The sequence below is a fragment of the Mytilus galloprovincialis genome, chromosome 4, assembly GCF_965363235.1.
Source record: "Mytilus galloprovincialis chromosome 4, xbMytGall1.hap1.1, whole genome shotgun sequence".
Classification (NCBI taxonomy): domain Eukaryota; kingdom Metazoa; phylum Mollusca; class Bivalvia; order Mytilida; family Mytilidae; genus Mytilus; species Mytilus galloprovincialis.
Window position 1 is genome coordinate 74,681,415 of NC_134841.1, and position 14,098 is coordinate 74,695,512.

Below are 14,098 nucleotides of genomic sequence, written 5' to 3' on the forward strand. Positions count from 1 at the left end.
CATAAACAGCAAACCCGTAATCAACGAAATTCTTTGACAACAATGATATCATAAATTGATCGTTCTTTTTTATTTTCAATATTTAACATTTTTTTTAAATCATAAACTTGTTACAAGTATACGATTGTATTCTAAAACATGATATATTCGAGAATCAAAATATAAATAATGATTTGTTTTCTTCACTCGGAACTTCTCGGCTGGTTCCATCCAACATATGCGAGATGCGGAGTGACCCGAATGTTTTGGTCTCACTAGTCAGCGACAATCAGAATTCTAGCGACAAGAAGCGTCAAGAAGCGACAAAGAGAATTATTTTAGCGACAAGAAGCGACAAGAAACTATTAAGCGAAAGAATATCTTTTTTAATCAAAATTACTTATTCCAAATAAATATTAAAAAAGAATATGCAAAAGAAAACAATTTTAGCAACAAGAAAGCTAACATTCATTTGATAGAAAAAAATTGAAACATTTATTTACATGATATATTTGATAATCCCATTCTAAAGCATTCAAAGCCTCATTTATAACCGTTGACATGTTCCCCTACGACTATGTTCATTGACTTTGGTACTAAACAAAACAAAATAGGCACTGGCTACGGTTACATGGAAATGTAACAATAATAAAAATGTTATTGTTACATTGGAGACTAATTGCCGGAATGCAAAGTTGGGTGAGGAACCGATTAATTACAAATGTAACAATAATTACTGAGGCTACGGTTACATTACATTATTGTTACATGAAAAACAGCAATGTACGCTAGATTGATTAAACTTAAATCTTCTATAGTTGTATTGCTTCATTCTTTCATATGTACTAAACAATACTAGTCTTGTAATTTAATACTAATAAATAATCAAATATTATTATTCAACAAATGGTGTACAACTTGAATAGTTTTACTACGTATTTATGGTTTTGATGTTCTTAAAGATACTACTCAAGATTAGGAGTGTAACTGTCAAAGGCGAAAAATATAGTTCAATGGTTTCACTTTTTTAAAGTATTTAACTGCACACCTACTCTTATTACTGTCATTATACTTTGGGCCAATTTTATTTATGGTGAAAAAAATAAAACTTGGGATGCGTTTTAAACCAAACTGAAACAATATCAAGACAGACATTTCATACAGCTTTATAACTTGACGCAAATTGATAATCAAAAGCAAAGTTTGCTAACTGTAACTTAAATACTAAGAAATTCTGTATGTACACGTATCCGTGGAGGACGTTATTTCGTTCATCAAAAATGTGTCGGACTTTAAGAATAACTTGTGTTATAAATTTATGTAATAAATGTCCTCAACTTTTATTATTTAGTACATATTACTAGTCCCATCGTACATTGCTTTTTTCATGTAACAATAACGCAATGTAACCGTAGCCTCAATAATTATTGTTAAATTCGTAATTAAACAGGTCCTTACCCAACCATGCATTCCAGCATTTAGTCCGAGGCTCCAATATTATTGTTACATTTCCATGTAACCGTAGCCAGTGCCAACAAAATATGCATTTATATATTATAGTGCACAAAAAAATAATTTATATGTTGTGTTTCTCAAGTTTTATTCTCGCTATTTTAAATTCATAGTACGTTTTCACAAGCAGGGAATTTAAAATATTTAAAGGAATCACTAATTCCAGAGAAATATGTCTGTTAGTTAATACATAATGTCAGTTTATATATAAAAAAAAAATCAACCAAATACTGTTCATTTATAATGAAGACTTCAGAATAAAGTAAATGTTAGTTATTCGCCGGTTGTCATGTTCATGGTGAATGAAAAAAAAAGTTAAAAATCATTCAATAAGTAATTTCAAGACCTTCGAAGGAATACACCACTAAAACAAGTGCCGTGTTACACTTTACATGTAGCATATGTTTTTCTCCTAGTTTATCCTGAAATTCGTTTGTTCAATCAATATATTTAAATATTGGATAAAAGTATTGAATAATAACAATTGTATATTACATGGTTGTTACAATTATTTATATGATATGTGTTTAAAGAATCCAAATGACAAAAATAACTGGGTTTGTACTATACGAAAGGAATTGTTCCATCTTGGTTTAAATGATTTGTGGTATTCACAAAATTCTTTATGTAAAGATCATATTATTGTTATTAAACAGAGACTTTGTGATATTGTCAAACATTAGTTTGATGCTACTTTAGAAAGTTCATCAAAATGTTTTTTGTATAGATATATGATATCCAATTTTTCTTTGCAGTCATATTTGTGTAAACCCATACCCGATATTTATAAAAAAGTGTATTGTTAAATTTAGATTGTCATCACATAATCTAGCTATAGAGAAGGGAAGGTATTCCAATGTTAATAGAAACCTTAGAACCTGTACATTGTGTATTGATGATATTGAGGATGAAATGCATTTTATTTTATCATGTCCATTATATTCTAATCTGCGTGAATGTTTGATTAAACCATATTATTGGCGTAAGCCATCTGTTTATAAACTGTTACAATTATTAAGCACTACTAATATAAAAGACTTGTGCAACTTGGGAAAATATATATTTAGAGCACTGAAGCTCAGAAATGACTGTTTTTAGTAAAATGTTTTGTAATTCATTTGTTACAAATATTTGCTATTTGGAATTATATTTATATGTATTTATATTTTGTGTATTTAAAACTTCTGTCTGTTTTGTCATGATCGTATATTTAAAAAAAAATTGTAATATATATTTAGTATATATTGATTATACATGTACCTATATGTTGTAAAACATTTGGTTAATAAAGAATTGAATTGAATCCAGCTGTCATTTTGTGGTGATTATCTATAATTCGTTGATTCGTGACCTACAACCAAATAAATGATAATCACAAAACTTATTACAAATAAACCTTAATATTTTCGTTTTTTTTCTTCTGTATTGAACATTTTGTACAGGTTTCTTTTATCCACCGAGCCAACTATATTAGAGTGTTACCTATGGCTTGGAAATATATTGGGAGCCATTAAAGATTTGAGATGGCTTTCTGCTGGGAACAGTATGTCAATATATATATGTTCCTGCTTTCTGTAACTGTTCTGCGGAAAGTCAGGAAACTGACTTTTCATTGGTTGTCTATTAAATGTGATACCTTCACGTATTTTGTTATTTTTATAGCTTTGAGTATAGATATAGTAAGGCATATAATTACCATTATTATGATAAAATAACATTGAACAGCAGCTATTTTTAACGATTTTTTCTTGTTCAAATTGTAAAAACCTTTATAGCTTCAGGGGTGCTATGCCCCCCTGACCCACTGCCTCGGTATAAACAGAAGGCAAGTTACGCCACTGGCAATAAAACAAGGGACACGCGTCGCGCCTCGTTAATCTCATTTGATGTTCTACATTGTGTATTACCTTAGGGTGAAGCCACACTAGCTAACGTTGGTCCTATCAGGAAAAATGAATTGAACAGTTAGAAAGGAAACAATATTTCATGTTTTTGTTTCAATAAATCCTTCAAAGGAAAGTGAAAAATCTTTGTTTATAAATATTTTCATTTTATAGCGTGTGCATTTCCTTTGCTCTTACAAATATTTAATTTCTTCATCTATCAATTAATATAATAATAAAAAAAATCAATTTATTTCTGCCCGTATATCAAAAAAGACTAAATGCATATTTTCTTTATATTTAATAAAAAAAAAATGTTTTCTTGTCGCTAAAATTATTCTTCTTGACGCTTCTTGTCGCTTCTTGACGCTTCTTGTCGCTAATTAGTGAGACCCGAATGTTTTGTTTGGACTACGACTTTTGGTTTAGGAAAATGTCCTGTCAGCACTAGTTCGATGGTGAAATCGTTGTGAAATACCGGCTTTCTTGATTCTTCTAACCAGGTAAATATGATATGCTCTTTATAGGAGTAGCTGCTATGACGTTTTAGTTTAAAATTGTACTACTGAAGCACATATTAGCTATTACTAGTTGTTAGCTATATATTTACAGTTGATTTTGTAGTGGGTGAGTATCTTTTGCTTGTTTGTTGACTATTGAAAAGTGTAAAATCAGACCTGAAGAATGACTATTTTCAATTTAAAAGAATATATTTATGCAAGAAATAAGTTATGGATAAACGTCAATTAGCACATAAGACAACAATTTTCCCTCAAATTTGTTGTCAATTATAATTTATATACATGTATAATATTTGTACAGGAACAGGAGGATCTATAGGTATATGTATGCCTATAAGCATTACGCATTAATAGGTCAATTTCTGCTACCATTAATTTAGGCTAGTGTTAAAATCGTTGATATTTTACTGTTTATTCTTCAAAATCTCCTTATCATTATTCATCAGCGAGGGTAAATCTGTGTCCCATTGACACATTCTCCATTTATTTATTTATGGTACAACATCAATATGAAAACCATGGCATGTCTTTCACGCCAGGAGCAGTAGTTTTTTTGCTATAACTGTAAACCAGGCAATACATGTTTCTCGGGTAACAGTTATATTAAAAAACAGAACAAATATTAATAGAACATTATTTGTAAATTTTCTGTTTCAGAAATAGAAAATGTTGTCAACTGACAGAAACAAACTCCTAATGGGAGACAACAAGTCTATGTTATCAGCTAATTCATCATTAATGTCGAAATGGTCTCTAAAGACAGAATTGACATCACAAACTGGTATGTTTTTATTTTACAATAAAAATTTAAGTAGCATGAATTATCCTTTAAGAATGTTTTGATGATTAAAAGGAGATGTGAGATAAAAGTCAATAATACAGAAACCTGCCAACACAAAAACTCAGTAAGATACATAGATGTCAACACACTGTCACTAGTCTAGTGTTTATACATTGTTTCTTTGAGCTATGAATTGAACAGTAAAGAGTCTAGAAAGCATTTTGCATTTCAAACTAAGAATAACCAAGAACTCAAAATTTTCTAGCACACAATGACAAGATCATTAAAATTTAATTGAAGGCAACCAATTACAGTTGTGACAATGTTCCTAATTTTGTGCACATGTATTATTATAAAGATAATGTTTTTCTGTAAATTTGAATATAATTATTAAAAATTATGTTACATTGATAATGTGATGACAGAGAACAGGTCTTGTATCCAGGGAACTCCAAATGCTTACTTTTTGAAATGTTTGATGGTAAAAAAAAAGTTTTAGTGTTGAAACTCAAATTTGTATGTAAATCTCTCATCTCTAACATAAAAAAAAATCAGGAAATATCTGTCATATGTATGTAGCTGACAGAATTTCAGAAGAACAACACTAAAAAGATCTTAATAGAAAAAAAGGTTATTGGGATGACATAAAATTAGAACAAGCACACCAAAAATAAAGTCAAAGTAACAGCTCTTTTATTGCTGTTCTTCAACTCAAGAGTTATAATTAAATGTTACTGTTGATTAGAAAGTTAAGATATTTCAGTGTGTTCTGGTCATGAATACAAGGAGTAAATAACTTATATAACACTTTTCTGTGTAAATGTAAACAACATAGCTTTTTATAGTAAACTGATACCTCTTTTTTCAGGTTTAGGCCTAACAGCAGGATTGGTAAAAATGGAGAAGCCATCTTCTGTGACAACATCAGGAAGAAGCAGGCTTGACCAAACTTCTTCAAACATTGGCAGAAATACTACATCTTCAGCGTTACACAATACATTACTTGGACCAACAAAGTCAAGTTTTTCATTGTCAGGAACCCCAGGATTGACATCAAATTTGACCAGCAATTTGACCACATCATCCAATTTGTCCAGTAGACTTGGTCTGTCATCGGGTTTAAGTAGCAGACTTGGACCATCGTCTAATTTAACAAGCAGTCTTCTGACAAAGCCTGACCAATCAAAACTTAGCTCATTAAGAAGCAATGATACTAGATCTGAGCAAACTTCCTCCATGTTTAGGGAAAATTTACAATCTAATTTACTGAAGTCGACCTCACCTCTTGTCACGATAAAAATAGAACCAGTCACATCCTTTAGTTCTAGCAGTTACTCAACTCAAAGTACATTATCAAGGCAATTGAGCTCAGATAAAAAGGAGACAACCAAAAGAAAGAGTAATGATCGGGCTGCAATCAAATCAAGAAAGAAGATGGTGAATAGTGATGGGAAAGTTACTACAATTACTAGATATGAAGTCAAACCACCGCAGTATAAATTAGAAATAGACATTAAAGACAAAGGAATAGATATACCAGACTTTGTATCACCAGCGCAGGATCCAAGTTTGAAACCTATTTCTAAACCATTACATGATGTGAATGGGATAAAGGTATTAATTTCTCCACAATATCTGGTGTTGAAATCAGACATATTTTGGCATTTGCCATAAGGGATCATTCAAATTATCATCCACTGGCCCTTTTTTAAATGTTTAAGGATTCTACACACGTCAGGTTGAGTTGGTTGATACTGACTTTTATCTTTCTTAACATCTATGACAGACAATTTTAAAGTTGCAAACTTGCAACTCAATCACTTAAGTATGGTTGTTCCAATTAAATGAATCCTGTTAAAGTTATTTGCCTGAAAAATGAACTGTTCATTCAGCAAATTGGTTTTGTAAAAATTTTTGCTACAAACACTAACTATAAATTGAAAAGAAAAATATAAGTAATTCTATTATTCTTAAGCTTGTGTTTTTTATGTGACGAAAAAAGTCATTGCTCAACATGCATGTTTAATTTTATTATTTAAGCTTGGTTTCATCAATGCTGTTAGTGGATCACTTATTTGCCAACCAGATTTTAGAAATTCAGTAGACAATACTAGAATAACACTATCAAACATGGCAAAGAAGTTGGTTGTTTATGATCCAGAGTTTGTATTGAAGGTAAGTTCATATTTGACATTTTTTATCCTGCACAGAGCCTCAATGGGGGATATTGCTGTAAGGCATTGATTGTGCTTAGTCCATCTGTCTGTCGAGTATGCTTTTTATGATAATTTTTTTTAAAAACCAACAGAATTTTAATGGTGGTTTATGATGATACAAATTTGTAAATCTTGAAAGAATGTTTAGATGAAAACATCTTTTTTAGCCTAGCCAAAACTGTTGCTTAAATTTATTTGATTATTTTTATTTGTACATTTGTTGTAGGTTGCACTTTATACCAGAAAGCAACTTAACATAAGAACAACAGCAAACTTTCTGTTAGCCATGGCAGCTAATATTGATTTGTGCAGACCGTTCTTAAAGAAATACTACTGTGCCTCTATAAGTTTACCATCAGACTGGATAGAAGTAGCCGAAATATATCAGGTTAGTTCTGGTATGGTTACCAAAGGGAGATAATTTAGTTTGTGAATGTAGGGTAATTGTCATGATTGAAAAATTGTGGATGTTATGCCAAAAAAAAACTTTGCCAATTTGTCATACACCTTCTTTTTCCCACCTGAATTTGCCACTGAATTCTTTATTTTAAAGAATTAGAAGAAAGGTTTTCGAAAAGAAAAAAATATCAATTAAAGAAAAGACTTATTATAACAATAAGAATGGTATAATTGCCAATGAGACAACTCTCCACAAGATAGAAGATGACACCAAAATTAACAACTATGCATGAAATAAAATTGAGAATGGAATGGTGAATGTGTCGAAGAGACAACAACCCGACTAAAGAGCAAAAAAACGGCTGAAGGCCACCAATGGTTCTTCAACACAGCCAGAAAAGTTTTTTTTATGAAATTGAACTGATGTCTGAATATTCAGTAAATCATAACAATAAAGAATGTACAAATCTTCAGTTTTATCTGTATTTTGGAAATTATATTATATATAGTTGTGATATACATTTGTAACATGTATAGTAAAACATGTACGCTGATGTTTTAATTCAAACATTAAATATTAACTGTGTATAAATATAGATTCTACTACTGCATCAAGTGTGATACAATATTTATCCATTCAAGACAGTTAAATTTTCAAATTTGAAACACCATTTTGATCAAGAAATAACTGAGATCAAACAAGTCACTTGTGATTAAATCAAAATAATCAACAAGTCATGAAAGGGATAAAATGAGTAAGAATTAGAGAAACTGTCTTATCATATTTCAGTTTCACAGTGTGCAGGTTTTAACATAAATGTATTGTGTTTTATCTCTTCAGGCTTTCCATGACAGACATTTGACACAAGGGGCGTTACCCTCAGCGTTAAGAAGAGTTATGATGACTAAATTTCCTGACTTTGATGAATACCAGCTTGGTAAGAAAAACATTTTGCTTTTGATATCTGTTACATTTTCAGAGCATTTATGTTTAAACTCAAAAGGCAATAGAAGGCCATTTCAGTGACTGCCTTTTATTTTGTGTGACTGTAAAAATGTCACATGTATGTCACATGTATGCTAAACTGGTTTGATTGATAGATTATTGGTGTTTTAACTTTACTTTTAACTGCAGCCACTTTTGGCCAATTTCATGGTGGCAAGTTTTAATTGGTGGAGGAAACAGATTCCCCGGCTTTGATAGGAAAATACACTGGTCGGAACATTTGAAAATTGAAACTACAAATGTATTTGTATAAACTATCTATTTCTGATGGTTGAAAATTGGGTAAAAGGGGAGATAATTATATTTTGACAGAGAAAATTGCTATATATAGGTAGACAGAGGGGCTTCCATATTCATGCTGGATAGTGTCTGATCTGGAGATAAAAGCATCCAAGTTACTTAAGTACAATTAACAGAAGGAAAACTTCTATTGCTGTAAATAGTTCAATGGTACTTCTACTGGTACTAGAAATATGTGCTATTTATTCCATTATTACTAATTAATAAAGGAATAAGACTTTATTTTACGAAAACAGATATTTTTTTAGTATTCAAGATATATATACAGGGTTAGATACTTGATGTCTTACTTACTTATGCTCTGTTGTATTTCTTCAAATTTTCTGTATTTATGTGCTTTGGAATGTGGGGGAAAAGGGGGGGGGGGGCTACTTCTGTCTAGTTATTCTGTTGAATTACATTAAGTTTATAAAGTTCTATAAAATTATTTATTATATACTTAGTAGTAAATACAGATAAATTGTATGTGTAATACAATCATTTGCAAGCGTGCTGTATCAGTCACCCGTGATGATATCGATATCAGCACGGTTGCAAAAGCTTTATCACACCTTTAATCTGTATGATGTCACGTCATAGATTGCATCATTGCAGTCACTGTTGCAAAGGCTTTCAAATCCCTAATCTGTATGACAGCATGTCAAACCTATAATCTGTATGACGTCATGTTACATAAAAACATCTACTTGAGGTATATGTATATAATAAAGTGTATATGATATGGCTTTTTCGATATCACACACCATATTAACCCTCAACCAATATAATCCCTTGAGCAGAGCTCTTGGGATTATATTGGTGTGTGTTTCGGGTTGATACGGATGCGATACTGAAAAAGCCATATGATATTCTCTATGTATAAATTTCACAATACTCAATATAAGGATTTTGACAAATATTCATGCCTTAACTTCTAAAAAAGTGCATGGAGCATTTCGAGAATGATTTATTTCTTAATTTTACTTGCAGCCAAGTATAATAAAGAAAGTTCTAGGAAGAAGAAAAAGAAGAAGGATAGACAAAAGAAGGAGAATGAAGGTGATGGATCAGCTGTAATAGGAGGTATGGTTGGCAGAGGAGGTTTGTTTGGCAGAGGAGGTTTGATTGGCAGAGGAGGTAGAGGTCGTGGTAGAGGTAATGCACCTAGAGGAGGTTTTAGTAGAGGAGGTAGGGGAGCTAGATTTGGCAGTTTTTTACCCCCACAACCAAATGACAGCTCATCAGATTCTTCGGATTCTTCGGATGAGGAAGAAGAAGAATCCAAGATGAAAAGACAGGTAATTTCGTAAATATTGTGTGTCTACCTACTTGGACAATTAAAAACATCTGCCTGTCTTAAAAAATAATTACAAGTTAGGATGCATCATTTTAAACTTTTCAAAGGTACGTTGTTTTCCAATGAATGTATATTTATTTTGACCTACATTTAATTGATTTTCAAGAAAAACAGTGAAATAGACAATTGAAGTGCCCGATTTTTAACCGGATTTTTGTGACAAAAATGTCGGTTATTGATTTGGGGATGTACGGCGGGCGGGCGGGCGGGCGGCAATCAAATGTTGTCCGTGCATTAACTCATGAACCATTAAACCAAAGCTTTTAAAATTTTAATATGTTATTACTGACAACTATACGAAGGTCAAGTTCAATAATGGCGATTTTGACTTTTACCGTTCAGGAGTTATGGTTCTTGAAAGATTGGAAAATGGAGTTGTCCGTGCATTTACGCATGAACTGTTCTACCAAAGCTTCCCAAATTTTAATATGTTGTTACTAATGAAAGAATGGAGGTCAAGTTCAATAATGACGAATTTGACTTTTACCGTTCAGGAGTTATGGTTCTTGAAAGATTGAAAAATGGAGTTTCCAGTCGTGTCCGTGCATTTATGCATGAACTGTTCTACCAAAGCTTCCAAAATTTTAATATGCTGTTACTGATGACAAAATGGAGGTCAAGTTCAATAATGACGATTTTGACTTTTACCGTTCAGGAGTTATGGTTCTTGAAAGATTGAAAAATGGTTTTTCCCGTCGTGTCCGTGCATTTTCTCATGAACCATTCAACCAAAGCTTTTGAAATTTTAATATGTTGTTACTGATGACAAAATAGAGGTCAAGTTCAATAATGACGATTTTGACTTTTACCGTTCAGGAGTTATGGTTCTTGAAAGATCGTAAAATGGCGTTTCCATTCAGGTTGTTGCATTTACTCATGAACCATTCAATCTAAGCTTTTCAAATTTTAATATGTTGATACTGATGACAAAATGGAGGTCAAATTTGATATTGACGATTTTCACTTTCACCATTCATCAGTAATGGTTCTTGTGATATAGCCAGGACACAAATAAATGTTAATAAATCCGGTTTGCTGTCGTTGTGACAGCCTCTTGTTTTAAGATATAATTAAAAAAAATCATGCTCTTCCATTTAAACCTAATAACAGCACATAGGGTCAAGTTCTTTCTTTTAGTTGTATAGATACCTACAAAATCTTAATCTTTATTCCAATGAAGACCATAAAAAGAATTTTTCAATATACTGAACTGTGCAGTGGCACGACATTCCAACTAAAATATTCCAAGAAATGTACTATAATTATCTATTTCTTATTTAATGTTTTTACCATGATAGTAGATTTTTTCGGAACCTTATGTAACAAACCTCATCAGTTATCTAAAAGTTGCTCCCCATTTTGGGACTTTAATGTTATGGTAGATCATTGATTAGTCTCTGGTAAATTTATTCACAATTTGTTTAGTCTCTGAATGATTTTAAAGTGCTTGTAATATTGTTTGGCGCCTGTCTATTGTGAAAGACCAAATGTTCATATCTAGCAGTCTTTTTGGTTTATGCAATGATGGGTCAATGTCTAAATAATGTACATTATTTATTTGTTTGTAATTCTTAGATATCAGATGTTATTTACGATGATAAAGAATCGAAAGAAGAGATTGAGAAGACGTCTTTTTCTCTGAAACAGCTGATTAGAAAACTACATATCACAGAGCCAGTGTACCATGTCATGGCTCTTATTGGTAAAAAGTATGCATTCTTTAAAAAATAATTAGTCTATGTGCCTCTAAAAGCTCCTCAAAAAACTGCATAATATGATTGTCAAGTTGTATTGTTTCTGGAAAATATTTAAATTTTGTGCATAATCATAAAGGGCATGTAAAATAAAGTGTTTGTTTAACAGATAGAACAGAAAATCCACTGCGGACTTGTTTAATGTATATTGCTGAAAATAATAATTAGAATTTATAAATTATATGTGTTGAACAAATTTTTGTCCAAAGAGTATAAATCCATTGACTAGAAAATTGTGGATCACATTTTTGTAGAAAAAGTATAAATCTATTGACTACAAAATTGTTGGTTATACATTCTTTGTATGAAGCTAATATCTTTGTAAAACTGCATATTAAAACAAAATGAAATTTATCAAACATATATATCTTCAAAATGATTTGCCCAATAGATTTGTCCTAATTTTGTTGCTGGTGTAGAAGAGATAAAATACAGCTACCTCCCCCTGTAATGTTTTCTATTATGTTCTATGATCACTTATCATTATTTTTGCTGAAACTAATGGACAAAAACTAATTTTAATCATTGCCTCAATTATTATTTAATAGGTATCCAGAGACATTAGAAGATTTTTACAAGTGTCGTCTTCCAGGACAATGGGAAGAAGAAAAGGCGGGAAAAAGAATGAAATTACCTGTCCCTGAGACTTGGGAAACTCAGGTTTCTCTTAAAGGAAACAAAGCATCAACATGGGAAGACTTAATAGGTATGTGTATTTTATTATCTTGTTTTTCTATCAGAAATTATTGTGAGGTTTATTAATACAAATAATGTAAAATAGTTGGTATCTCAATAATAAGAACTAGTATTCTGATATCTAATACATATATATCTGTATGAAAACTTCCCTAGATCCACAACTATTAATCTCACATTTTTGTTCATTCATAAAAAATCGCCATTATAAATGCAGTAAATAATTTCTGCATGTCTTTGCGTGTGCGAATGCTGCCTTGTAGCGGCATCACTCTTTTTAGAAATCTACAAGGGTGTCTTTTACGTACAAGAGATATGGCACTCTCTTAACACAGGTCAGCCATTTATTGTCCCCTTCTGTCGGACTATCATGGTTTCCTCAAGACCATACTCTGCATTTGCAATAATATATAATTTCATAAATAAATATACATGATAAATGTGATAGTAGTTTGTACATGATAATTTTTTTAAAAAGGTTTCTTTTTTCTCACATTTAATAATAATTTTGAAAGAGGAGAAATTGGTACAACCCTAAAGTAATGTCATCATCTTTTATAGCATTTTGTTAGCTAAATGTAGAGATTATGTATCTGATTTGAATATCAATTTAATAAATTTGTTTGTTTTTTAAACAGACCATAAAAAGTTGCCTTTTATGGCAATGTTGAGGAATCTGAGAAATTTGATAAAAGCTGGCATCTCCAACAAACACCACACAGATATTATCAATAGACTTACTAATGAGGTATGTATAGTTCAAACACAGACACACCTACGCTTCCTTTTATATCTTTCCTTATTCGATATCCCAGCAAACAAGAATTTAAGGTTTCAGGTTGTATATTTCGATCAGATTTGTGTCTATTTGCTTGTCTCTGGTTGAGTGATTGTATGTATTGCCTTATTAAACTTTATATGAACAGACATTTGAAATTAGGTTCCAGATACATAGATATCAATACATTTGAGACAAACAGAGGGTGGCCTAACCAGACATGTTTTTTTTTAATAGAAGTGACTGTTATGCATGGTAGGTTTCACTGTATTACTTTTATCATTTTACAAACTCTTGACATTTTTTGCCACAATTCTTGGTCAGTTGTCTGTGAAGTCTCTTTATATATGCTTGACCAGTACAAACTCCTTATAAATAAATAAATTTAATCTGTGATACAATGTAAATACAGAGTTAATAAAAATAAGGGACAAATTATTAAAGTAAAATTATAAAACTGCTGTGAAAATATCAACTTTGAAAAAAACTACGTCATATTATACACAGGTAAATGAACATAATTTTGTTGTTAAATATATTTCTTCTGTCTATATAATCCTCCATTTAGGAATACCAAGAAATTTCTTGTGTATCAATAAAACTAATCTAAAAATTGGTACATGTGGGGTGAATATCAACAATAAAACTATACAATTGATGCTCATTAAAACTTTGTATTTGTTATAAGTTAAGCATGTATTTGTATTATTAATATGTGCATTTGACATAATTTCAGAGACAAGTTGTCAACAGTAAACAGTTCCCATTCAGATTTTTCTCTGCATATGAAGTTTTGGTTAACCTTGAGAAAGACTTTGAGGAAAGTCGTAAGTAATCTCATTCCCTTTAACCCTGTTTATAATGGAATATTAGAATTAAGAATATTTTTGCATTAAACATTTAGACACGAGTGCATCATCTGAAAAGGAATAGTGCA

At 31.1% G+C, this 14,098-nt stretch overlaps 1 protein-coding gene across 2 annotated transcripts in view; it reads left to right on the top strand.

The window, feature by feature from the left end:
- Nucleotides 1-3,772: 3,772 nt before the first annotated feature.
- Nucleotides 3,773-14,098, top strand: part of LOC143072945 (telomerase protein component 1-like) — a 65,074-nt gene continuing 54,748 nt past the window's right edge. The window contains exons 1-11 of one of the 2 annotated variants that reach the window (XM_076248118.1): nt 3,773-3,877; nt 4,553-4,676; nt 5,545-6,290; nt 6,717-6,851; nt 7,119-7,280; nt 8,133-8,229; nt 9,567-9,874; nt 11,509-11,642; nt 12,236-12,393; nt 13,022-13,131; nt 13,898-13,988. In XM_076248118.1, coding sequence (XP_076104233.1) covers nt 4,562-4,676; nt 5,545-6,290; nt 6,717-6,851; nt 7,119-7,280; nt 8,133-8,229; nt 9,567-9,874; nt 11,509-11,642; nt 12,236-12,393; nt 13,022-13,131; nt 13,898-13,988 — 2,056 coding nt within the window. In that variant the 5' untranslated portion in view covers nt 3,773-3,877; nt 4,553-4,561. Of the gene's footprint in view, nt 3,878-3,909; nt 4,002-4,552; nt 4,677-5,544; nt 6,291-6,716; nt 6,852-7,118; nt 7,281-8,132; nt 8,230-9,566; nt 9,875-11,508; nt 11,643-12,235; nt 12,394-13,021; nt 13,132-13,897; nt 13,989-14,098 lie in introns of those variants that run through there. The other variant, XM_076248119.1, reaches the window with a different exon arrangement.